The sequence below is a fragment of the Aphelocoma coerulescens genome, chromosome 27 (assembly GCF_041296385.1).
Source record: "Aphelocoma coerulescens isolate FSJ_1873_10779 chromosome 27, UR_Acoe_1.0, whole genome shotgun sequence".
In the NCBI taxonomy this organism is placed as follows: domain Eukaryota; kingdom Metazoa; phylum Chordata; class Aves; order Passeriformes; family Corvidae; genus Aphelocoma; species Aphelocoma coerulescens.
Window position 1 is genome coordinate 1,283,120 of NC_091040.1, and position 26,072 is coordinate 1,309,191.

General features: G+C 55.1%; 3 protein-coding genes across 5 annotated transcripts in view; all 3 read left to right on the forward strand.

The window, feature by feature from the left end:
- HOXB3 (homeobox B3) overlaps positions 1 to 4,758 on the forward strand; it is a 57,219-nt gene extending 52,461 nt beyond the window's left edge. For all 3 annotated transcript variants that reach the window (XM_068996773.1, XM_068996772.1, XM_068996771.1), the window contains 2 exons: positions 2,281 to 2,822; positions 3,917 to 4,758. In XM_068996773.1, the coding sequence (XP_068852874.1) occupies positions 2,399 to 2,822; positions 3,917 to 4,701 (1,209 nt within the window). In that variant the 5' untranslated portion in view covers positions 2,281 to 2,398 and the 3' untranslated portion in view covers positions 4,702 to 4,758. The remainder of the gene's footprint in view (positions 1 to 2,280; positions 2,823 to 3,916) is intronic.
- A 6,640-nt stretch (positions 4,759 to 11,398) lies between these two features.
- Positions 11,399 to 14,288, forward strand: HOXB2 (homeobox B2). Its single transcript, XM_068996368.1, has 2 exons — positions 11,399 to 11,801; positions 12,865 to 14,288. The coding sequence occupies exons 1-2, from the start codon at positions 11,414 to 11,416 to the stop codon at positions 13,431 to 13,433; spliced, it is 957 nt and encodes a 318-aa protein (XP_068852469.1). The 5' UTR covers positions 11,399 to 11,413; the 3' UTR covers positions 13,434 to 14,288.
- Positions 14,289 to 22,336: 8,048 nt separating this feature from the next.
- HOXB1 (homeobox B1) lies at positions 22,337 to 24,522 on the forward strand. Its single transcript, XM_068996453.1, has 2 exons — positions 22,337 to 22,913; positions 23,516 to 24,522. The coding sequence occupies exons 1-2, from the start codon at positions 22,337 to 22,339 to the stop codon at positions 23,839 to 23,841; spliced, it is 903 nt and encodes a 300-aa protein (XP_068852554.1). The 3' UTR covers positions 23,842 to 24,522.
- The last annotated feature ends 1,550 nt before the right edge of the window (positions 24,523 to 26,072 follow it).

Here is a 26,072-nt window from a genome sequence, read left to right on the forward strand (position 1 = left end):
CCGCTCGCAAAGTGAAACTTGGAGCGGGCTGGAGCAGCCGGCGCGGCTCCCGCCCGGCTTTAATTGGAACAGGAGATCATCGAATATTTATTATTCTGCCCGGGATTTTTTTTTTTTTTTTTTTTTTCCCCTATGCAATTCCTTGGAGTAAATAATTAGGATTGCGGCCGTCCTGGGCGAAGATAAATGAGCGGCATTTGTGAGGCGCTGAGAGATGAGGTACAAAGTGAAGCTGTGGAAGCCACGAGCGAGGCAGCTCTTGGGCGAAGGGGGTTGTAAATTTATTTTATGGACGTTTAAAAACAGCAACAACAACCAAAAAAAAAAAATCCTCGCTGTTATTTTTAGCTGCTTTGGCCGAGCCTCACAAGGTTCTGCTTTGGGTTTGTTTTGTTGTTTTGGTTTGGGGGTTGGTTTTTTTTTTTTATAAAGAAATCTCTGCCAGACAGGAAGGCCTTGGAGAAATTCCCACCTCTGCCCCTCGCAGATATTTCCAGCAAACCTATTCATAATAAAGGCGCTGCTGTTTGTTAATTAATTAATTCACGGCTCGGGGAGTGGAGGCTACTTTTTAATAAGACATATTTATCATGGCCAGGGAGGCAGAGGAGAATAACTCCCGGCGAGGATCTCATCCTCTGCGCAGACAATAACGCATCTCCGAGGAAGATCCGATGCGGATTTGGGAATGCAGGAAGGATTTAATCAGGGTTTAAAAAAAAAAAAAAAAGAAGCCAAGCGGAGTGCCAAGTGGGCACTCCGAGGCTGGGGTAAAGTAAACGGAGCTTTCATGTGACGTGACATAAGAGCAGCAGCCAGGGAAGGAGGAAGAAAATGTTATTTATTGCCGAGCTGTGGCTTCTGTTAAACCCCGGCACTTAAAAAATATCGCGTCGGGCTTTATCTCGGCGGGGTTTGTTTTGTTTTGTTTTGCAGAATGAAAGAGCCCAGATAAAATGGAATATACAAGAGATACAATGAATTATACAATGGATATCCATCCCCAAACAAAATGCTCGGTGGCTCCTTGCGAAGTCCGGGCTGCAGAGAGGAGTCTCTGCCTTTTAAAAATCCGTGCGCTGATCATTGCCGAGGGTAGTTTTTACCTTTTTTTCAGGGCATTTCTGCTCTGTCTTTATGGAGGGGAAAGTTTCTGCTTGGAGGAAAGCAAAAGACAAAAGAAAGAGATGAAGAAAAATAAGAAAAAGGTCAGGGAGAGAGAAAGGAAAAAAGGGGAAGGTTTCATTTTGTGGTTTTAAGCTTTGGACTGGGCTTTTTTTAGACTTTCTGAGCTTGGATTGAGGGAGGGAGGAACGCTGGAAAATCCTCGGGGTGGAAAGTGAGGAGCAAATGGCCTCGTGAACTGTTTGTTTTCTGAGAGGGGGGAAAAAAAAAATAACAACAGCAATTAAAATCCGCCGGGTTTGGAATCAGCGTCTTCCCAGTGGCAGCTCCGGGTTCGGGAGGAGGAATACAAAGCCGTGCAGGAAAAAAGGGATTTGTTCGCTAAATTCAACCTGTGCTGCCAGAGAGGGACAGGGAGAGACCCAGAGCAGGCCGAGGGAAGCACATTCTTGAATTGGTGCCCCTGCTCCAATCTGCTGGAAATCTTTGCCCTGAATTCCAGAGGCGCTGAGAGTTCCTGTGTAAACAGCAAAGGAAGCCAAGTGTGCCAGGAGAGCGTTACCTGGAGAAAAAACACGGATATTCGCTGTTTGCAGCTGGAAACCAAACGAACCAGGCGCAGGCCTGACAAGAAACTTTGAATTTCTGCTGGTGGAAGGTTTTTGGGGGCTGCTCCGCATGTGAGTGGCTGATTTAAGTAGAAATAGCGAGGCTTCCGTTCCTTTTATGTTTGTGGCCAGCAATTCTCCGTCCTGCACTGCGATATTTGTGATCATTCGGGGTTTTATCCGGGCCTGGGTGTGTAAATGTGCGAATGACACGCACCCACAGGGGCATTTCTTGGGGGTTGGTGTGTTTTCACGTGCGTAGGGATAAATACAGAATAAACAGATGTACACAGATGACCCCACGTGCGCTGACAGAGCAAAGCGAGGGGGCTGGGGGGGGAAAAGGGCGCAGCCGCCCCAAAATTCCTCAAAATCAGCTCCACTCTTTCACCCTGCCCCATTCGTGGAGCCTCCACAGGGTAAAATCTGCTGGCAGCATCTGTTGCCCCTGTTCTGCGGGACCCTATTCATGTCATGGGCCTTTCAGGCCCCAAGATGGATTCCTAGGCCGGGTACTATTATTGTGTGTTTTCTCCTAACCTTTCAGGTCAGCTCCCACCAGACAGCTGGAGAGGGGCTGTCACGTGGCCTTGGGGTGCCAATGTTCTGCCATAGGGGTGTCAAGACCCTGGTAGCCGAAAAAATCCTTGTGGGGCGCCCCAGAGATGCAGAAGACCACGTACTACGACAGCTCCACGCTCTTCGGGGGTTACTCCTACGGCAGCGCCAATGGCTTCGGCTACGAGGGTCCCCAGCAGCCTTTCCAGGCCGCTTCCCACATGGAGAACGACTTCCAGAGGTCTGCCTGCTCCCTGCAGTCTCTTGGCAACACAGCCCCGCACGGGAAAAATAAAGAGCTCAACGGGAGCTGCATGCGGCCCAGTTTGCCCCCGGAGCCGCCGGGCTCGCCCAACGCCAACGCCGCGGCCACCAGCGCCGGGGGCAGCAGCAATAGCCAGGCTGGGGGTGGCAAAAGTGCCCCCGGCAAAGCCAACCTCAGCGCCAGCGCCAGCCTCTCCAAGCAGATCTTCCCCTGGATGAAGGAGTCGAGGCAGAATTCCAAGCAGAAGAACAGCTCGCCCAGCGCAGGTATCTCGGCCGGCCTTGGCGACGCCCTCCAGGCCCTGCTCCCCCTCTCCAGAGTAACGCCAGGAAAATTCGAAATGAATCGGGATAAAAGAGGTCTAAGAGCCACAAAGGGGTGGGGAAATCAGTTGGGGAATGCCCAAATTCCCCTTCCCCCCCCCCAGAATTCCAAAGAGAGGAAGGAAGAGTTTCCAGGTCTGAATATTTCCCTTCCTTCACCTCTGCTGATGTGAAGCCTCAGAAGTGGTGGAGTCCCTGGGCAGAGGGGTTTTGTTTGGGGGTAAAGGGATAAGGAGAGGATCCTGCAGGACTCCAGAGAGGATCCTGGCACCGGGCACTGCCCATCCCGCAGCCCTGGCTGGGCACACTCAGTTTATTTTCAACACAAGCACAGGGAAATGCAGCCAGGCCGTTGGGGCCGGCCGAGGTCCGGCTGGGGGGACACAAATATGGGAAAATGTGCTCCCAGCTGCCCCATGCACTGCTAAAATTCTGTTTGGTCCCTTCCCACCTCTCTGTCTGCGTGCACAGAGAAGGCAGAGGCACAACCACATCCGCCTTCTCCACACACCCCATCAGTCTGACCAGATCAAACCCAAAAAAACCAGTCGGGACTTATCACAGTTTCGACAAATTCATTCACGTAAACTTCGTGGTGCATGCTTCATCCCTCATTAATACCACTTATGGTGTTTATCTCTCCAAAAGGTGGGTACAGAGGTAAATATTGGTGTTGCACCTGTGTGCAAACCAAACCCCTCCCGACCCCCGCGTTAATTGGCCCTGCAGCGGCCGCCGCCCCCCCCGTGCCAAACATTATTTTCTCTAAAATTATCTGTTGGAAATAATCGACTCCTCAATAAATGGCCCTGGAATCCTTTCCTACATGACATGATCAAATTTTCATAAAGCCGGGGCAGCTTTGGAGAACAGAACTCTTAATAAATGACACGATTATGGAGTGCAGGCTAATGCGGAGGGGCGAGGGGAGGGGGGGGGCTCCGACTCGGGTGCCTGCTGCAAGGATTTATTAAGAACCGATGCATTCAATTTCTGCATGTAAGTAATTCTCTTTTATTTCATTCCGGGGCCGGCAGAAACCTGCAGCAGCGGCGAGAAAAGCCCCCCGGGCTCCTCGGCCTCCAAGAGGGCCCGCACCGCCTACACCAGCGCTCAGCTGGTGGAGCTGGAGAAGGAATTCCACTTCAACCGCTACCTGTGCCGGCCACGGCGCGTGGAGATGGCCAACCTGCTGAACCTCAGCGAGAGGCAGATCAAGATCTGGTTCCAGAACAGGAGGATGAAGTACAAAAAAGATCAGAAATCCAAAGGCATGGGCTCTTCCTCCGGAGGGCCTTCCCCCACGGGCAGCCCCCCGCAGCCCATGCAGGCCTCGGCCGGCTTCCTCAACGCCTTGCACCCCATGAGCGGCGGCTACGAGGCGCCGTCGCCGCCTTCCTTCAGCAAACCCCACCAAAACGCCTACGCCGTGGCCACCACGAGCTACCAGCCGGCCCTGAAGGGCTGCCCCGGCCAGCAGAAATACGCCGCCGCCGCCGCCGCCGCCGCGGCCACCGGCCCGGCCGAGTACGAGCCGCACGTCCTGCAGGGCAACGGGGTGGCCTACGGGACGCCCAGCATGCAGGGCAGCCCCGCGTACGTCGGAGGGAACTTTGTGGATTCTATGGCCGCCTCTGGCCCGTCCCTCTACGGCCTCAACCACCTGCCACACCACCAGGCCGGCGGCATGGACTACGGCGGGGTGGCCCCGGGCCAGCCCCACGGACCGTGCGAGAGCCACCCCACGTACACGGAGCTCTCGTCGCACCACGCGACTTCTCAGGGCAGAATCCAAGAGGCGCCCAAGCTCACCCACCTGTGAGAGGGGGAGCTGTTGGGATGGGGAGAAGGGGCAGGGTGGCTTTCGGGGACCTTTGTGTTGAGCTGGTGTCTTTCCGTCCTCGCCGGTGGGGGGAGGTTTGGTGGGGTTGTTGTGCTCGGGGTTTTGGGGGTTGTTAAGCACAAAATCCAAGAGTTTTCGGCGTTTTCGGAAGGGAGAAACCTCCTGGGTTTCGACACAAATGCTTCTGAAAGGGGCTTGGGGTGGTTTTGTGGGGATCCAGCAGGGTTTAAGAGGCCGAATCCATCATTTCCGAGCCACGTCCGGATGGTCACTGATAATCCCTGGATGCTGAGAAGGAGAAGAGTCTGCAGCCAAGTTTTGGGGTCTCTGCATCCACGAAACCCCAAAGAGACCCACCAGGAATCTCCCCCCTCCTCCGACTCCTCCGACTCCTTCTCCAGACCCACCTGTGCTTTCCCTCCCAGCCTTCAGAGGCTTTTCCAGGTCCTTTTCCACCGGAGAAAGGATAAATCCACCGGAAAAAGGATAAATCCACTTTCCCACCGGGTAACTTCCCACCGGGCCCTGCCAAGAACTGCAAATATCCCCACCTGCCAACGCCCCGGAGCCACGCTCGTCCCTCCAGGCCCTGCTCCCCCTCTCCCAAATAACACCACTAAAAAATGGAACAAATCGGGACAAAAGAGGTCTAAGAACCACAAAAGGTTGGGGAAATCAGTTTGGGGAACGCCTAAATTCCCCTTTCCCCCCCCAGAATTCCAAAGAGAGGAAGAAAGAGCTGCCAGGTCTGAACATTTCCCTTCCTCCGCCTCTGCTGGGGTGAAGTCTCCATTCAGAGGGGGGTGTGGGGGTTTTTTTTGGGGGGTGTTTTTCTTAGGGTTCACGACCAGAAAAAAGCAATCTGAGAAGTCCAAGGCTTCTTTCCTCCTCTCCTCTTGAGCTTACGTGAAAACAGGGTATATTTGAACAGAGGGAATGTCCTCCCACGGAAGCAGAAGCGAATGGATCCCTGGGATTTGCTGATGCTTTCCTGCCTGGACATCTTTGTTGCACTTAGAGTTTACATATAAGGGGTATTAAAAAAATGAAAAAAACGAACAAAAAAAAAAAAACAAAACAAAACATAAAAGACAAAAACAACTTTGAAGGGCTCTCAGCTCCGTCGAGGCGCCCTTCAGTTAGGTGTGTGTTCTGGTGAACATTCATATATATTTATTGGTTATAGCCAGTTGAAAATATTTTCCTTTCTTTCTTTCCTTTTTTTTTTGTTTTTTTTTTTTTTAATTATTTATCCCCGACCCGATGTATTTATATGAGGGGAAAAAAAAAAAAGCAAGAAAACAACCAACCAACCAACCAACCAAGAGTCAAAGGGTGCTTTTTTTAGTATTTCCTCGTTCCAAAAAGATAAAAAAAAAAAAGAGAGAAAAACAACAACAACAACAACAACAACAACAAAAGGACCTTGTGTTCCCCTTGTCATTGTACCACGAGCTTATTTTAGTTATTGTAATTTAGGGAGAACCAGTAGTTTTATGTTACCTTGGTACTTATGAATAATGTAATTAGTTCTACTGGAGGCATGAGAGCAGAACCAGACTGTAATTGTTTAGTCCTGAATTAGAAGAATTAATAGCGAATCCCTCCCCTCCCGCCCCTCCTCTTCGGAGCTCTTTCTTTGTTCTTACAGTAGTTCTTTTCTTTCCTCGCTTCAAGGGTTGTCTGGTGAACAATTCCTGAATAAACTTTCTGTTATCAATTTTATCTCGTCCTATCCGTCGGATTTGGAGGTGAAAACTGGAGGATTTGAGGAGGGGGGGTGGGGGAGAGAACAAAAAGAGTCCGCGGAAGGAGAGGGAAGGGGGAGATGGGGATGGAGGGCGCAGGGAGAGGGATGGAGAGCGGCGGCCCCGTTTGGGGTGAAATCCTGGGAATTCGGGCGCCCACAAAGAGGGATCACGTGGCGCCAGGGCAGGGCTGCCATTGGAGAGGGAATGAAAACAAAGGAAAAAGGATTAATCACGGGAAAAAAAAAAATACAAACAAGGAGAGAGAAAAAAAAAGAGAGAGAGAGAGAAGAAGAAAATTTAAAAATGGCCCAAAAATTTCCATCCGGGGCCTCGGGAAGTGAAGAGGAATCGAATCAACAATTTCTGTTTTATGTAATTAGCGCTAAAATAATTGAATAATGGGCGTGCACACCCAAACACCCACCCGCACCTTCCCTGGCATCCCAAATTTCTGGGAAAAGGGGCAAAAAAAGCCGCCGGCAAACGTCTCCTCGTCAGTGCGAGCGAAAAGGGGCAACAGCCCTCGGCCGGCAGCGAAAGCAGATGGGAGAATTCCGTGAATAATTTGCCTTTTATGCTCTAAAGCCCTAAGAAAACTTCTATTAAAGCAGCAAGGGGCAATAAAAGTTTTATGGCGCTGGGAAGGGGCTTGTCAGGCTCGAAACGCTGGGGCTGAGGAGGAGGAGGGGAAGGGCTCGTCCAGAGGGAAGGAGAAGGGGATTTTGGATTTTCATTGAGGCCGCGAGAAAAGGGTGGGAAAGCTGGAAAAGGTATCCCAAAAAAAAAAAGGGGGGGGGGGGGGGGAAATGGGGTGGGTGCTGTAGAGGCAGAGGGCGGATTTTCGATTTTATATTTTATAGATATTAATGTTATTATATTTTATATTCTACGTTTTCTGTTCTATCTTTTATATCCTCTATTTTAAGTCTTATATATTACATTCTATAGCTTACATGTTACATTTTATATCTTACACATTCTATTTTCTATCTTATTATGTTATATTTTAGGCGTTCTCTTTTTTTCTGTTTTATAGATCTCAGTTTTTATTTTTTAATATTTCCTATTTTATCCACCTGTGGCCACAGCCAGGACCAACCCGAATAAATCCCCGGAGGGATAAAAAAGCTCTGGTGGAGAAATCCTCGCATGAGAAACGACGCAGAGCTCTGATCCCTCTTCCTAAACCAATTTCCAGGTTAATAATTACAACCTCGGAGCACCAATAAATATCGGGATCACGGAGAATCGGGGCCGCTTTTCCTGTCCTGGCCCCTGGCCGCCCATGCGAGGAACAATTTCCCGTCCATGTGAAATATTTATCATTTAAAAGCACAAATCGGCGCGGCCGGGATCAGCTCGCAGAACAAGGGCCGGGCTTTCTCTCTTCCCCCCTCCCACCCCCACATTTTTCCCGGCCGCCATGTTGTGCCAGGGATTCCCAGGAAATGGTTAAAATCAGGGGAAAAGGGGGAAAAAAAGGCCAATTCCGGGGCGCCGGCCGTGACGCGGCCTCCGTGGGCTCCGTTTCCTCCCATCCCGGCTCATTTGAGCCGGGCTTTAAAGCAGCAAGGCCGCGCTTGTCTCACAAATATTTTTGCCTCTCTGCGTCGTTCGGGAGCCCTGGGAATTTATCCCGGGGATGTGATGCCTTTCCCTGGAGTTGGGAGGGTTTTTTCCCCCCCTTGTGCCTCCGTGTGCTGCGTGGGAAAAAAAAAAAATAAAATCCCTATTTCTAGATGAGGTTTTTCCCTTTTTTTTACCCTCCCCCTTTTTATTTTTTCCCCCTCTTTCCGTTTTTCCCCCCTTTTCGTTTTTTTCCCCTCCTTTTCGTTTTTTCCCCCTCTTTTCGTTTTTCCCTCTTTGCTTTTTCCCTCCTTTCCATTCTCCCCCCCCCCTTTTTATTTTTCTTCCCCCCTCGCAACTCCAAGTGCGAACAAAAAGCAGAGACAACTCTTGGGAACGCCTGGGAAGAGTTTTGCATCCCAAATTCTTTTGCTTCGTCCCAGCTCCTCCATCCCTCAAAAAGGAGGAATTGGCCACCCCAGACAAAGCCCGAGAAGCCCAAACACAAATTTAAACCAGCCAGCAACGAGCAGAAACCCGATTATTTTCTTTTTAATGGCTGGTCTGACGAGGTCGAGCAGATTTGTGGTGGTTTCGAGAAGCGAATTCACAAAATACTCAGGGAAATCAGTATTTTTCCAATTATTGTTGTTATTATTGTCTTCACCCCTTTGCTAAATGAGCTTTAGATTTATTCCGTGGCCCTCCCAAACCCTCCCCACCCACGCAGATGCTTGAACTGACAAAAGTTTCCAGGCTTCTCCCTGCGGGAATGGAGCCTCCCAGTCCCTCCCGGCTGCAAAATGGGAGAACTGGAGCTCGAACAAGCCCCAAAAATCTCCTTTCCCATCCCCCCCCCCGCCAGGCAGATTAAATTTTATTTCTCTCCCCTCCCCGAAATTTTGACTTTCTTCGCTTGAGACCCGCGGATTAAAGTTTATAAATCTCCCCTGGGCTGGGGAACTCCGTGGCAAAAGCCAAATTTCTTTGCTGAGTGAGTCAGGCCGAGCTGTCAAAAGTCTTTGGAGGAAAAGATTGATGGTTTCTCTCTTCTTTGCGGGTTGTGTGGACCCGGGGCACTTTAAAGAGGGAAAGAAAGGGGAAAAAAAAAAAAAAGATCTTGGGAAATGACTTTTTCATTTTATTTATTTATTTTGTAAACTCTGGAAGTGGCGCTGCTTATTGGAGACGGGGTAAAAAAAGAGATGGGAAGGAAGAAATGTGATTTCAGAGATATCCGTGACCTTAAAACGTGTTTGGCCTTTAAGGAAAGTGCAAAGGGTCCATTAAGCCTGGCTTGGGAAGAAGGATTAGGCTGCTCTTTAACGGTAATTTAAACCGGTAAATCGGGCCGGTTTAACTACACTTGACTTAAAAGCTCGCTTGATTTCCTAAGCGTTCACATCCAGGCTCAAACACAAACTCCGGGACAAACCCTCACAGCGGCTCGGACTTCCCGAGCTGCAAGAAATGGGTGAGGTGGAAACAGGAGCTGGGATCCAGCTGTGAATGTCCGGGAGGGAGGGAGGGAGGAGGGAAAAAAAAAAATCCCTTTTTCCCACAGTTGGTTCTCACCCTGGGGATGGAAAGTCTGGGAAGCGCAGCTGGAGGCACCTGGCGCGGCACTGGGGTGGAACGGGCAGGGCACGGGGCACGGGGCGCGGGCAGGATGGGCAGGGAAAGCAGGAGAGGGAGCATCGGGAAGGACGGGGAGCATCGGGAAGGACGGGGAGCATTGGGAAGGACAGGGAGCATTGGGAAGGACGGGGAGCATTGGGGAGGATGGGGAGCATTGGGGAGGACGGGGAGCATCGGGAAGGACAGGGAGCATTGGGAAGGACGGGGAGCATCGGGAAGGACAGGGAGCATTGGGAAGGACAGGCAGGATGGGGAGCACCAGGGAGGGCAGCGAGGGGAGGACAGGGAGCATCAGGAAGGGCAAGAAACAGAGGCAGGACAGGGAATACCAGGCAGGAGAGGCAGGACAGGGAATACCAGGAAGACAGACAGGGCAGGAAGCACAGGCAGGGAAGGCAGGAGAGGCTGGGAAGGTAGGACAGGGAGCATCAGGAAGGACAGGGAGGATCAGGAGGGATGGGGAGGATCAGGAAGGACAGGGAAGATCAGGAAGGACAGGGAAGATCAGGAAGGACAGGGAGGATCAGGAGGGACAGGGAGGATCAGGAGGGACAGGGAGGATCAGGAGGGATGGGGAGGATCACGAAGGACAGGGCAGGAAGCACAGGCAGGGAAGGCAGGAGAGGCAGGGGAAGAAACACGGGCAAGACAGGGAGAGCAGGCAGGACAGGGAGCATCGGGAAGGACAGGCAGAGTCAGGAAGGACAGGCAGGGCAGGCAGGGAAAGCAGGGAAGACAGGAATGGCAGGACAGGGAACATCAGGAAGGACAGGCAGGAAAGGAGGCAGAGGAAGGAAGGGAACATCAGGAAGGCCCAGGGCCTTCAGGAAGGACAGGGAGCATCGGGAAGGGCAGGAAGGGCAGGCAGGACGAGGAGCATCAGGCAGGATAGGAAGGATAGGGAACATCGGGAACATCGGGAAGGACAGGAAGGACGGGAAGCATCGGGAAGACAGGCAGGGCACGGAGCATCAGGCCTGGCAGAAACACAGGGAGCATCCGGCAGGACAGGAAGAAGCACAGGGAGCATCAGGAAGGACAAGGAAAGCCAAGAAAGAAGCACAGGCAGGACAGGGAGCATCAGGAAGGACAAGGAAAGCCAGGAAAGAAGCACAGGCAGGACAGGGAGCACCAGGAAGGACAAGGAAAGCCAAGAAAGAAGCACAGGCAGGACAGGGAGCATCAGGAAGGACAAGGAAAGCCAGGAAAGAAGCACAGGCAGGACAGGGAGCATCAGGAAGGACAAGGAAAGCCAGGAAAGAAGCACAGGCAGGACAGGGAGCATCAGGAAGGACAGGCAGGGAATGCCACATCCCTGCCCACACCCCCCAGCCGGGAAGGGATGGAGGCACCGGGGTGGTGCTGGGTGCTGTCGGCCTTTCTGGGGCTCCTCTCCCTCTCTCTCTCTCTTTTTTTTTTTTTTTTTTTTTTAAATCAATTAAAGAAAATAATGCTTTCTGTTTGCCACCAGGCCCCGCCCGCCATTGGCCAGGGCCGCCCACGTGACGAGGAATTGGCTGCAATTTCGCCCCAGCCTCGAGTTTAGCAGAGCAAGGTCCCCCTCCGCCTGTATTATCAGCAATATAACAATTATAAAAAGCCCGAGGACCGTCATCATCCCCGCCATCAAAAACCGAGGCCCTCAGATTTCTCTCCCCCTCCTCCTCCTCCTCCTCCTCCTCCTCCTCCTTCCCCCCCCCCCTCCCTCTTTTTAAACCCTGGGCCCTGGAAAAGCCATGAATTTTGAATTTGAGAGGGAGATCGGGTTTATAAATAGCCAGCCTTCGCTCGCAGAGTGCCTGACGTCTCTTCCCGCTGTCCTGGAGACATTTCAAACTTCATCAATCAAGGACTCGACATTAATTCCTCCTCCTTTTGAGCAAACCGTCCTCCAAAGCCTGAATCCTTGTTCTGGCAGCCAGGCACGACCGAGGAGCCAAAAAAGAGCATCCCATGGCCTGCTCCAGCCCCAGCCCCCGGCGCCGGCACAGCCCGGCCCCTTGGCAGCGGAATTCCCTTGGATGAAGGAGAAGAAATCGTCCAAGAAAACCACCCAGGCTCCGTCCTCTTCGTCCCCCCCATCATCTTCCTCGGTGCCGGTGCCTGCCGCAGGATCTCCCGCAGGTTCGTATCGCCAGGGGGGTCAGGGGGTGTTCGCTGGACTCGGAGAGGATCCGAGAAATAAAAAAATCCTCCTCCCCCCGCCCCAAAAGAGCCCTACCCCAGCCCCCCCAGCCCAGAGAGACTCCCCCGAAAGTGTCACGCGTGAAATACACGGAGCGATGTCCCCGGCCCGGGGGGGCTCTGCTGCCTCCTCCCTCCCCCCGCGAATAAAAAGAACAAATTGCTGCGACTTCTGCCAAAGCCGGGAGGGAGAAGGGGCCGGGGGAGCCGGGGGGATGCGGCGGGGGGGGAGCTTTGCAGCTCCGTTTGTTTGGTTTTCTCTGCCAGCCCTGCATTTTTTTACAGCCTACGGGGGGATAAAAAAAAAAAAAAAAAAGAAAAAGAAAAAAGAGGAGAAAGCGAAGACAACAAAACCCCAAAGAAGTGCGGAGGGGGGGGGGAGAAAATGGGTGGGGAACGCGGGGGCTGCTGCCAGCAGGGTGGGGAGGTGAAAGAGCGAGGGCTGGGCTCTCAGCATCGCGCAGAACGGAATTATTACACCCCCAAACCCTCCCCGAGCCCCCCCAAAAAGGAGCAGCCTCTCGGCGAGGCGCTGCAGCGGCCGGGGAGCCTCTTTCCCTCGGGATAAAGTGTTGGAGGAACAACTGGCCGTTCCAGGATTTCCGTGGCGCGGCTCAGGTGAGCGCTCGGGCAGGAGCAGGGCGGACACCGGAGCTCATTGGCCGCGGAAAAAAACCGGAATGATGAAATCAAAGCGCCCGGCCCGGAGCACCGGGAAAGGGCAAAAAAAAAAAAAAAAAAAGGGGGAAAGAAGGAACGGTTTGAAATTCCCTTTATCCGCCAGGGTGGCAGAGAGGGAAGGGCTCTGAAGGGAGAGGCCAGGGAGCAAAATCCCTTCTCCTCCTCCTCGAGGCGAGGGGAGCGGGGGGCGATTCCCAATCCTCCTGATCACGGAGCGGCTCCCCCGCACCGGCTCGAGCCGGCGGCAGCGAGCGAGGGGACGGCTCCAGCCCCTGGGCTCGACCCCGCCGGTGACAAATTTTTCCCCCCCCGTGTGTTCCAGACACGCCGGGGCTGGCGGACAGCAGCGGCTCCAGGAGGCTCCGCACCGCCTACACCAACACGCAGCTGCTGGAGCTGGAGAAGGAATTCCACTTCAACAAATACCTCTGCAGGCCCCGGCGCGTGGAGATCGCGGCGCTGCTCGACCTCACCGAGCGCCAGGTCAAGGTGTGGTTCCAGAACCGCCGCATGAAGCACAAGAGGCAAACCCAGCACAAAGAAGCCCCGGACGGGGAGCTCCCCTTCCCCGGCCTGGACGAGGGCAGTGACCCCGCCGAGGAGCCCGAGGGCAGCCCCGGCTTGGGGACAGCCCCGGAGCGCGGAGGGAGCGCGGGGGCGAGCGCGGAGCCGCCCGGGGTGGCCGCGGGCGAGGGCAGCGCTGGTTGCGAGTCTCCCGTGCTGCCGGAGCTGAGCCTGTTCCCGGCCGAGCCGTGCCTGCAGCTTTCCCAGGGGTTTTCCCCCGCTGCCCACGGCTCCCTGGAGAGCCCCCTGCGCTTCTCCGAGGAGGAGCTGGACTTTTTTACGAGCGCACTTTGTACCATAGACCTGCAGCATTTCAATTGCCAATAGCGGCCTCCTGTCCCTCCCATCCCGCCCGGGCGTTTGGGGCCACCAGCCCCAGCCCGGCCGCTGCCAGCGCCCCAAAATCCGCCCTAAATCAACCTCAAGCCATTTCTCATTCAGTCGCCTCCTCCCACTTCCCTTCTAAAGCTCCGTGAGACCCAAATCGCCTTCCCAACACTCATTTAGCGGCCCGAGTTTTGCTAAAATGCAGGTATTCGATGGTAGTTTTATTTATTTTTGTCCCCTTATTTATTTCAAAGGAAGCAGCCGGTAGTTCTCACGCACAGCGGAGATGTCAGCCCTCGAGAGAGAGAGAGAAAGAAAAAAAAAATTTGTAAATCCTCCCAGCGACTTTCTCAGGAATCAGAACGAGATTTTAGATTTCGTAATAAAATTAAATTAAAAAAAAAAAAGAAAAAAAAAGAAAAAAAGAAATCAGGGGAAATTTCCTTCCTCTTTTTACGTTTTAGATGTAGCCTATTTATTCAAATCCTTTCATAGCAAAGGGCAAATTATTTATTGTATATTATTTTCATAGAGTAAATAAATGTCTTTATAAAACCAGCGATGCTCCGTATTTCATTCCAAAGTGCGCTGTTTTTGTTTTTCTCCATAAATCATTCGCCTTCCTCTTTTCCCGCTTTGTAATGAGCTTTAATAATCTCCTCGTGTGCCCTGAGAGGAGACAAAAGGAATCTCTCCCAACCAACAGTTCCAGAGGCTCCGGGAAATATTTCCAGCATTGGTTCTGTTTTAATTCTCCTTGAGCTTGGTGTTGATTCATTTATTTATTTTATGAAATCCGAGCGGGGCCGTTTCTTTCTAATTTTCACGTTTGCGGTTCTATTTCCCCGGCGGGAATAATCCCCTCCCTTAAGGAAAAAAAAAAAAAAAACAAACAAAAAACCCCAGGGATAAAGGGATGGAAAAACAACACAAAGGCAGCGCCGGGAGAGGCGCGGGGGCTGCGCGGAGCCCACGCGAATTCCGGGGCCATTCCCTGCCTCCCACATCCCTCCCTTCATCCCAACCCTCCTCCTCCTCCTCCTCCTCCTCCTCCTCCTCCTCCTCCTCCTTTCTCTCGCAGCACAGAATCCGGCCGGGCCACGCCGCGGTTGCTGCGGCTCGAAACGTCCCGGGCTAAAAAAAAAAAAAAACAAACCAAACAAAAACCGAGGGAAAAACGAGGATTTTGAGTGAAAGCTCAAAAATCCACGCGGGGAGGGCGTTTGGGTCAGCAAATGAACGTTAGAGGAGGAGGAGGGGTAAGAGATGGGCCTGAGAGGGGCCTTTCTTTTTTCCTCTGCTCTTCTCCGGCCGCACCAACCCCAAACCCCCGGGATCCTTCCGGGATTTCTGCCGCTCCCGCGGCTCGCGGATCCCTTCAAAATCTTTCTCCCGACGCGTGACTTTAAACCCCAAATTTATCTGCCGGAGGGGGAGGGAAATGGGGGGGGTTCGGGGTAGGCTCCTGGATGAGAAGGGCTCAGCGGCGCTGCCACCCCAAATCAATCCCGGCGCGTCTCTGCCCGGTCACCGGCGTTTCCTCGGGCGCGGCCCGAATTTTGGGAGGGGTCCAGGAGGGGTTTGTGCCAAAGGAGCGCGGAAAGGAGAACCCGGGGGATGGGGAATGCGGGCCGAGGGACTGAGGGGGGACCCTTAAAATGCGCGGAGTAGCCGAGAAGCTGCCCCCAGCACCTTTTTGTCGGGTTAAGCAAAGCCCAGGCCCCCAGTTCGCCTTCTGCTGCCTTTGGGGGGTCCCCCCACTGATTTTTGGGCTGGATTTGGTGTTTTCGGTGCCCGGGTGGGGTCATCCCCCCTCTCCAGGGAACGCTTGGAGCCCGGGAAACTTCGGCGTGGCCGCCCGATCTTTTATTTGGGGTTAAAAGCAGCAGAGCCGGGCTGGATTTCCACTCCGGGCCGTAAAAAGAAATAAAAGTGAAATAAGGAAAGCAAAGGCTCGACAGATGTTTTGGAAATTGCTGTTGGAAGCTGCGGATTCTCTCCTTCCGCTCGAACAAAGAGGAGGGGGGTCGCTTTTACGGCCACCTTTTTATTCCCAATAATCTCGCCAGGCGCTTTTCCCACGGAAGGAGCCGGCGATTCCCGGGAAAGGAGCGAGCTTTACCCGCAGCACCGGCGCGGATGGCGATTAAATATTCACGCCAACGTCGCTTAACACCTTCCCATCAATAAAAGGCAGCGCCTGGTGCGCGGCTGGCGCTGCTGGAGCCGAGTTTTCCCTCGCATCCCCGCCTGGGAGCCATCAGCACCCCCCTGCCCTCTCTCACCGCCTCCTCTCCGCTCCGAGAGTCCCCGAGTCTCGAGTTGCGGGGGGCAGGAGAGCCCGGGCGCAGCCCGAGGAGCGCCACAGAAGGCTATTCATTATCTCTAAGTTTATTTAATATCTCCGGCTTCTGGAACGCGCTCGGCGGCGGCGTTGGCACTGCCAGACGTTGTCTATCAAAGCGCCATTTGTTCCAGCGCTTCCCAGATTTCCCCTCTCGCCTCCTCCTCCCCCCTCGCCAGCCCCATTCCAGGCGTGCTGGGAGCTCCGCGAGCAGGGAATGGGAGGCTCGGGGGCAGCTCGGCCCTGCCCTGGGCTGGCTCTGGGGGTCTGCGCATCCCTTCGGCCTCCCCGGGGAACGGCGCCTCCTTATCCAGCCTAAAAAATGAGGGGAAATATCGGAAAGCGGCGGATTTCCACACGCACACGCCCTTCCCGCCGTGGGGAAGGGAGGAGGGGAAGGGCGAGGCTGAGGGAGGGGACAGGAGGGATCCCCCTGCACGGGACCCCCCCCCCCCCGGCAAAGGGACAGGGATGGGGGGCGGGGAAAGGGGTCCCAGGACCCCCCCACCCCCCAAATTAAACCCCGAGCCCTCATCGATACAAATCCCTAACGAGGGCCCTGTAATGACTTCCCGAAGTGGCTGCAGGTCTGGGGAAGGGATGCCAGTCACAGCCACAGATCAATTCTACACCCACGGAAAGTGACTTAATAAATGGAAGCTCGCCAGTTATTATCCCTGCTAACAGCAGGCCCCTTCTTATTTGTCCTAATTAGCAAGACTGAAATGTCGGAGAGGAGAAGGGGAATATTCAATAAAATCTAAATTATTGAATGGCTGTAAGATTCCGCCATTAGTTCAGCCATTCTTTACCTTCTTCGAAATGTCAAACAAATGGGGAGCGAATATTTGCAACGCTGCCCTTCTGTTCCGCGCAACTGGAGGGCATATATTAAGCGTATTAAGCATATTAAGCATATTCAGCCCTTGATTGTTGTCAAAACACCGCAATTGCCTGGCGATTATTAAGCCGGGAATATGCAAATGAGCGGCGCCCGCACGTGTTGGCGGGGCTGCTGAGGTAATATTTATTTTGTGCTGCTCCGGGCGGGGGATGTGTTTGCTGAAGAGCTCCTCGAAGCCCTGGAGGTGCTGGAAGAACGCGGGAAGATCTTCCGTGGAGGAAAAGGCCAATCGGGGATGGGGCCTGGGAGGCGGGAAGGGTTGGCGTCTCCTGGGAATTCTGCTGCTTTCCGGGAATGTTCCTCTCCCCGGCTGAGCTGTAGCATCGTGCGCCGGTTTTTCATCGCATCCCAGCCCTCGACTCTCCCAAAGCTCCTCCACCAATAAAAGGAGGAGCTGGGAGAGCAAACCTTGCCCTGCTCGTGTCCCGGAAGCTCCCGCATCCATCCCGGTGATTTTTTTTTTTTTCCTCTCTGGAAGGTGAAAATAGAGGGGAAAAAATGGGAAGAAACCAAAGATTCGCCCCAGCTCGTCCCGTTGGATCTGGTTCTCCACCCCAGCGGGGTCCCCGTTACCCCAGCGCTGTTTGATATCGATAAAGCCGAGCTGCTGATACCAGCGATTGATGAAGATGTTAATTAATTCATGCACTTGTTGGAGGGCGGGGTGAGGAGCGAGCGTGGCAGGGCCTGCGCTCGGGATCTGGATGAATCCCGAGGGATTTGGGACCCGGGGGCAGCAGTCCCAGACCCCTCCTCTCCACCCTCGCCCAGTAAAAAACACGCAAATGAACCTCATTAATGGGACGAGCCGGGCTCCAGCCTCACTGCAGCCCATGGAAAAGGCCGAGGGGATTTCCAGGGAAGCAGGACAGGATTCCCCCCCGAGCCAGCGGAGGAGGAATTTGATCCCTTGGCGCTGAAGGAGGCGGGGTTTGAGGGGTCTGGGCCACCCTGAAAAGAGGAAAAATGGGAAAATCGGGAGATTTTCACACAATCTGCCACTCCAAGCGGTGCTGGGGAAACGCAGAGCTCCAGGCGCGGACTTGGCCCGAGTGTCCCAAGTGTCCCAAGTGTCCCAAGTGTCCCAAGTGGCCCAAGTGTCCCAAGTGTCCCACCCCTCCCGGGGGATGCTGAGCACCTGCGGAGCGTCCCTGTGCGGGGACCTCGGGACCCTCCCCCTGTCCCCACCCCGACCCGCTGGCTCGGGCAGAGAACAATTATTCCACTTTCTCCTAATTACCTGGGCTTTTCCTGCGGATAACCCGGTGCTTGTAACTCATTAAGTCCCTCCTGCGCCTCTTTGGACTCCCGAACCCCGCAGCCTTTCCCCGATGCGCTCCTTTTATTCCCCCTCTCCAGTTTTTCCCCCCCAGGAGCAGCCGAGCGGGCCGGGAGCTCGCCCAGCCCCATGCCGGGGCCATCAATTCCGCTGTCAAGTCCTTTTGGGGATCACCGAGTCCTCAGCCAAACTCGCAGCCCCGCTCCTTATAAATCACCCCGCCAGGAGCCACGAGTGACATTTCTTACGCACGACACCAACTTTCTCCGCCGAGGGTTATTTTTAACTCCAAAAAAAGAAGCATCTGAACACTCTCCGAGCGCTCCGGAGCCTTTGGAAATGCCTCGTTCCTCCTCTGCCGCCTGCACAAAAAAACCTCCCTGGTTTGGCTCGGGAAAAGATTTCTTACAGGAGGTGCTCCCACAGATTTCCTTTGGAGGAATGCGGTTCTTCCCCGCGCCAGGAGAGTGGTTTAAAAGCAAATTAAGATCCCTTTTAGGGCAGGGGGGGATCTTCCCTCCCTCTTCCCCCCGGGATGCTGCAGCCTCGGGGTCCGGGGAGTCGCTTTGTGCCCCTCAGGGGGAGAAGCTGCTCTCAAGAAAAGCTTGATTAAAATGTTTAAAATCAAGATTTAAAAACCAAGACTTAAAAATCAAGACTTAAAATCGAGATTTAAGATCAAGATTTGAAATCAAGATTTAAAATCAAGATATAAAACCCAAGATTTATAAATCAAGACTTAAAATCGAGATCTAAAATCGAGATTTAAAATCAAGATTTAGAAAATCAAGATTTGAAATCAAGATTTAGAAAATCAAGATTTAAAATTCAGATTTAAAAATCAAGACTTAGAATCCAGAATTAAACCCCAGATTTAGAATCCAGATTTAAACCCCAGACTTAGAATCCAGATTTAAACCCCAGATGCTTCCATGGGGTTGAAACAAAAGCGGGGGGTTCTCCCGCAGGGCCGAAACCCCTCAGGCTGATTCAGGAGAGACGGGGCCGCGTTTCCACTCGGGGACAGCCAAGATTTTTGTCACAGCGAGTGCCCCGGGCTGGACGGAGGGGACAAGGACAGGGGGTGCCTTTGCCCCAAAACGCTGCCGTGCCCCCCGTGCCCTCCTCATCCCCTGTCCGCTCTCGGCTCCCAGCCCGAGGTTTGGGGCGGCAGCTCCTGGAGCGCTCCGGGCCCTCCTCAGCCGCGGGGAAGCGGCTCCGTGGGATCTGGAGCAGGGAATTTTCCCCCTCTGCCTCCCACGGGACAGCGCAGCTTCTCCTCCCGGGAACCAGAGCTGGGAATTCACCCCGCCCTCATCCTCATCCACGCCCGGATATTTCGTTTTAAGCCCCAAACTGTGCCCGAGAGGAGGAACAAATCCCTGTCGCCCTCGGTGCTGCGGTGAAAATCAAAGAATGGATAAATGAGAGGCCGAGCGAGGGTAGGACCGAGCTCTGGGCAGCTGGGGATCTCCAGCCACACTTTTTTCCTTGACCGCCTTCCCTCTCTCAGCTCCCCATAAAGGAGGTTCGAAAGGAATAAATAAAAGTGCCAAGGACAGAAAGAGGCTCAGTCGGGGCTCGGTTGTTAAAAATAAGCTGATATTTCTTTGTCCAGCGGGTTACGAAGGTCTGAACTGAAGTTCCACACTTCCACAAGGGCAATTAAAACTAATTAATAATAATAATAACAGCAACAGCAGCAAAAATTTGGCGTAGGGCAAGAGGACACAAAGGAAATTTCAGTTCCCAAGTGATTCCCAGAATCTCTGCACCCATTTGGGTGCTGCGGCCTCCCCAAGAAGTCCCCACAAGCCACCGTTTTGGGGCAGAATTTGTGACTTTGGGGAAGCCAGGGCCGGAGAGGAGCGCGGGGGGGAACGGAGCATCCTGGGAGCCCCGGGAAGGGATCCCCAGGCCCCGGGAGAGGGTTGGGAACGCGGCCCCGTCTTCCATCCCAGCTTGTCCCGGTGTTCCCTGTCCCCGGCAGGTACGGCCCGAGGGGCTGCGGGGAGGAGCAGCCGGCGAGCGGCCTGGGGCGAGCAGCGGGGACAAGGTGGCGACCATTTCTGGGGGGAGAAATCGGCCCCTTTTTCCCTCACCCGGGGTTACACGCAGAGAGAGACCCAAAAAAAGCGACTTTCCCAAAGCGACTCCAGCCCCGCATCCCCTCCTCGGCTCCGTCGCCACCTCCACCCCACCTCAGCCCTCATCCGACCGTCACCTCCACGGAGGGACCAAAAAAAAGCCTTTCCCAGAGTGATTCCAGGGAATCCGCCCCCCAAAATTCCACGTCCCCACCTCGCCGTCCCCAGCCCCGCAGCCCCGGCACCGCGGCTCGTCCCCGGCTCGGGAGCTTTGCAGAATTTTGCAGAGTTCGAGCAATCGTGGCTCAAATTCTGACCCCGCTCCCATCCGATCTCTCCACGCAGCAGAGAAATTCGGTGTTTGCACCCCAGGGCCGCCTCAGCTCTAATTTAGGCTTCGCTGAGAGGACGCGCAGGAAAAGTTTCCCCTCCACAGCTCGGGATCAGGGATTTTTCTCGATTTTAATGACATCAAACATCCCCCTGATGCACCAGCGGAGTGAGATCAGGGCGGAAAACCATCAGACGGCACGAAACGATTGATTCGAGGCTGAAATAAACATCCACCCTTTTCTTTTTTTCATTTTACAGCCATGAATCATCGCCGATACATCCATTTAAACGCGGACGCAACGAAATATAAAAGGAATCAAATTAGAAATCGATTTCTCTTGCGAGGGGAACGACGAGAGAGTTGCTCTGAATCTTTACACTCACTTTGTGCAAAGAAGGGCGCAGAGAGTTTTGGAGAACGTTTGCAACCCAAAATGTTTAATTCCCGAGCCTCTCAGCATCAGCCAAGTCGGCGGAATAAATGAACAAATGGGCGCGCAGCTCCGGAAAATTTCATTATTATTTTTTTATCGAGCTGCAATTGGCTAAAAGTCGAGTTTTCCTTCGGGGGAGGGATTGGAAGGAAGGGAAAATGTTGATGCCGGGGCTGCCTGGGCTGAAATTTCTCAGCAAACGTTCCCCCAACGTGTTGCATCAGCCGAAGCTCGCAGCGAAAGGACGCGGGTTTGCCTTTCAAAGTGAACTTTTGGCCTGGGGTAAAAGAGAGAGAGAGGGGAGAGAGCGGGAGCAGAGCCCTGCTGGTCCTTCTGGGAGTGTGGCCGAGCAGTAAATATCCTGACAAGTAACAAATGACTGTGGGCGTCGGATTGTTGGGTGCTCTTGTCTCCCTTCCGCCAACAAGTAAATAAATGTTGCCTACCTATGTTCCCATTCTCTGAGCGCCCGAGTGGCCGGGCTGGAGGCCGGCTCTGCCCACCTCCTCCTCAGCCGGACCCTGCTCCGGCCTGGCCGCGCATCCGAGCCGAGATCAAACCAGCAAAGCCGAGCTTAGGGCCCCAGAACTGCTTAAAACCCCTAAAAATTGGTGTTGGTAGGAAGTGTGCGGGTGCGTGGATGGACGGGCAGATCCCGAGGCGGACACGGGGATCGGTTTCAGTTCCGTTCCCGTAATTGCCAGGCCGGGCCATGGCATCGCTCCAACAAAAGCCATTCTGTCTCCCCGTAACTTTATTTCGCCGCCTCATTAGAATACTGATCTAATTACGGTGCTTTTACCCCGGACACAAAGCCCGTGTGGCGAAATTAAAGCGAAAATGGAGCGGATTTTTCTTAGGAGCTTTTAGCGGACTCCTCATCCCGGAAAAGGCCAAGCGCGACCCAAGGCACTTTGTCGGGAAGAGTTTCCAAGTGAATAAAAGAGCATCCCTTTGTGTTTCTGGGCGCAGGGCGGTCACACCTCCCCATCCCCTCTTCCTCTTTTCTCTTTCTCACACGGAGCCGGCATCGGGCGAAAACCTTTTTAAGTCGGGCCGAGGGGAAGTTCTGCCTGAAATCGGCTCCTCGCATAACTCGGGGGCCTTTTTAGCACTTAAAACACTCGCGGGTCATTCCAATCCTTCCCCCAGCCCCTCTGCACCTCCCCGCACCCCACCTCGCTGCTCTCTTCTAAAGTCTTTGAGGAAAGATTTTGACGCGTCCGTGTTGTTATCAGATTGATGGGCAGGGTTTGATTGAAGCCCCTTTGTCATGCAAATGTCAGGCCCTTGATGGATGAGCCCGGAGCTGGGACAAACTTCGGGAGCCCCGCGCTCATTGGGCTGGGCCCGCTCCGTGCCCGCCCCGCCCGCGGGTCCCCCCCGGCCCCGCCGAGGGCTGCGGGGTTCGCGGGCCGGCGATGCCTGGAAGGAAGTTTTACAGCTTTGACATACTACCCAAAGGTTGTAGGGCAGGCGGGATCCCCCCCAAAACAGGCTGACCCTCCTCCATCAGTGGCAGATGGACAATACCAGGATGAACTCCTTCTTAGAGTACGCAATTTGTAACCGCGGGACGGGCGCCTACCACCACTTAGAGCCGGGCTCCCCTTCCTTCCCCCCGTGCTCAGGTAGCCCCGGCAGTGACACTTTGAGCTTCGGCCTGCCGGGCACCGCGGCCGCTGTCGCGCATCTCCCCCAGCAGAGCTTCCACCCTCCCTCCTGCGGCCGCTCGGGCCCCTTCGCTGGGACTACCCCGGGCTACCCAGCCCAGGCCGGCGGCCCCGGCTACGGCCACCAGCAGCTCTACCTCGGCCAGCAGGACGCGGACGGGCCGTACTTCCAAGCGGCCGGGTATCCCTCGGGCACGGGATTGGGATCCGGCCTGGCCGAGAGCTACTGCGGGGCCGCGGGGCAGTTCCAGCAGCAGCCGCTCTTCGGGCAGGAGCAGCCCGGCTACCTGCCCGGCCTTTACGGCGGCCTCTCGCCCTCCCTGCACGAGGAGCAGGAGCCGCCGGGCCCCCCCGAGCCGTGCCCCAACGCCGGCGCGGCGCAGACCTTCGACTGGATGAGGGTGAAGAGGAACCCCCCCAAAACAGGTGAGTTTGGGGACAGGGGTCCCACCCCGGGGTGGTGGGGGGACCGGGAAATGCCGCCTTCCCTGGGATCTGGACTCAGCGGGTTTGGGTTGCGTTTGTTTGGGGTTTGGGGTCTTTCTTTTAAAACCCCACGCAGAGATTTGCCAGCCACATCCGATGGAGCGTCCCTAAGCTCGGTTTCCCGCAGGCCCAGGGCTGATTTAAGCTCAGCTCGGAGTAGGAAACGCTCGGCGCTTCCTGCTCCTTCCGCAGCCGTGGCTTCCATCCCCTCCTCTATTGTTCAACTTCCTTCCCCACGATCTTCCTTAAATCACGGCCTTCCCTCCTCCTCCCCCCGCCATCATCACCCTCTCCCTCCCCTTCCACCCCTTCCCGGGCACGTCCAGCGCTCCCGCGGGTTCCGGGAGGATGCAGGGGATGGTTCCAAGGGGAAAAGCGGAGCCTGGGCCGGGATGGGAGCCGGGGGTGGCTGCGAGGGGCCGGGAGGGAGCGCGGAGCCGCGGGCGCGGGGGGAGGAGGAGGGAGAAGGGGCGCGGGGGAGGCTCCACAGGGAGAGGGCTCCTCGGGCCGCTCCTGCCCTGGTGTTTTGGGGTCCTTCGCAGGCAAAACGTCCGAGTTCGGGCTCCTGGGGCAGCCCAACGCCATCCGCACCAACTTCAGCACCAAGCAGCTGACGGAGCTGGAGAAGGAGTTCCACTTCAACAAGTACCTGACCCGGGCGCGCAGGGTGGAGATCGCCGCCACCCTGGAGCTCAACGAAACCCAGGTCAAGATCTGGTTCCAGAACAGGCGGATGAAGCAGAAGAAGAGGGAAAAGGAAGGGCTCGCCCCGGCCGCTGCCTGCAGGGCGGCGAAGGAAGCGGCCGAAGCCTCGGATCAGTCCAACTGCACCTCCCCGGAGGCCTCCCCCAGCTCCGGCTCCTCCTGAAACCTCGGCCCGGGGCTGTCCCCGAGGGGCTGCGGAGCCCCCCCGCAGGAACACGAGCCCCCCACGCGCAGCCCCGACCCCGTGGGAGGGGAGCCACGCGTCCCTCCGAGCATCCCCGGCTGTCCCCACGCGTGGGACACCGATGGTCCCGCTCGCATCTCTCTCTCTTAATTTATAGCCCCTCTGGAAAGCGCTGGACTCCCAAGGAGCGGCCGTGTCCTGTGTCCGTAGCAATTTCCGTGTCTCAGGGACGTTTCTCCTCTTCCCTCCCCTCTAGGAACTGCACTTTCAACTTCAGACAAACTTTGAAGCGAATTTAGTTCTCTCCCCGCCTTTTGAAAAACGCGCACAACGACTTTTTTCCCCCCCTCCCCTGCCCGGATCCCTCGCTCGATGCGTTTTTCCTCCTTATGAGATTGTAAAAAAAAAAAAAAAAGGGGGGGGAAAAGAAAGTTTTGGGCATTTTTCCCCCCTTCCTTTCCCTTTTACTTCCTGTTTGTTTATCTTGGAACGAGACCTGAGGCGCCCAAGACGCTCGAGGCCTCTGCAAAGACCCAAACCCCGGGGAAAAAGAGAAAAAAAAAAAAAGAAAAAAAGGAAAGTTCTGCTCCCATTTTGCACTATTTCTGCTTTACAGGGTTTTTTTTTTTGTTGCTGTTGTCCACGCGATTTTTGCTGCTGCCGGCGGAGGAGGAAGGAGCGGGGCGGGGGGGGGGGGAAAGTGTGATTTGTGTTATCAGAGAAAAGGAGCCCCGGCTGAGCTCGGGGGGCTTTGGGGGCTGTCGCGGGAGGGTGGACGGGGACAAGGCTGCGGGGGGGGCCGCGATTTATTTGCGCTCCCGACAGCCTCAAAGCTCGGAGCGCGTTCCTCGCACCCCGCACCCTCTCAGGCTTATCAGAGCCAGATAAAGCCGCGCTTCAACCCAAACGCCCTCCGTGCCTCCCTCGCGAGGAGTTCGAGAAGGGAAAACCAGGGCGAGTTTGAAAAACGGTTTGAATTATCGGCCAAACCCGAGCGGTTCCTCCAGCGGAACCTCCCGTTCCCCCTCCCGCTCCCTCCCCCGACATGGAACTACCTCAGCCCAATAAAGTTTACTTTTTCCACAACTCCCGGCTCTTCAACCCGATGGGAATCTCTGGGAATTGCGGGGCGCGGGGCGGGGGCAGCCCGAGCTGGGAGGGAGGAGGAAGGAAGGAGGAAGGAAGGAGGAAGGAAGGAGGAAGAAAGGGAGGAGGGAAGGAGTCTCCGGCTGCTTCCAAAGCTCCCAAACAAAGGGGCCGATCCCTTTTCCTGCGGGCGCACCCCGAGCCCCGCCCTGGCATCTGCGGGATCGGGCCTGGCTTCCCAAAGCCAGGAGGGATAAAAACCCTCCCGGCTTGGAGCTCTCCGCTCATTTCCCAGCGCAGCGAGGCCTGATGAGGGCAGAAAATCATCCTCGGTGTGGAAACCCCGGGAATTCTGCATCCCTGGAGCTGCCACAGAACCCGGGACGGGCTCGGGGTGGGGACGGGAGGAGTTTCCGACTTTTCCGGACAATTTACGTGCCTCCAACCCCGAAACGAAGCGTCAAACGTGGTTTATTCCCTTCAGCTCCCCCAAGGCGAGCCCTAAAAGGGGATTTTCCAGAGAATAAATAAAACCTCCAGGTTTTACCTCCAGGGAGGGACGGAGCGGGGCCGGCGGGGAGGGAGCAACAGCGGGCCCGGTCCAGCTCTGACCTTTTTACCTCGAAACGCCTCTGGGATTTCTAAACAAGTAAACAGAGGGGCTGCCAGGAGGAGCCATTGTTCGGGCCTGGGCAAATTTGCAAATCTCCTCGGCGGGGGAGGCAGGGGGACGAGGGGTGAGGGATGAGGGAAGTACCTGCTGCGGCTGCAGCCCGGCCCCGGCGCTTCTGCAGGGCCCTGGGCATCGCTCTGCCCCCGCAGATAAAATCTGCCCCGCTCTAATACACTCCTCTGGCCCCGAAGAAAAGGTTTTAGAGCGCCCAATTAGCCCAGAGATAAGAGGGGGAGGAAAAAAACGGAGGGGAAAAGGTGAAAAGGGGGTTTTCTTAGAGTCGCAGTTTGCAAAAGGTCAGGGGGGAAAACACCAAAACAAACCAAAAAAAAAAAAACCCCGCGCCCCAGCATCCCTGTGCCCTGCGCTGCTCCTACGGGGCAGCAACCGGGATGGCGACCGGGCTAGGCCCGGGATTAGGCCCGGTCCCAGGTGAGGAGAGCGGCAAGGG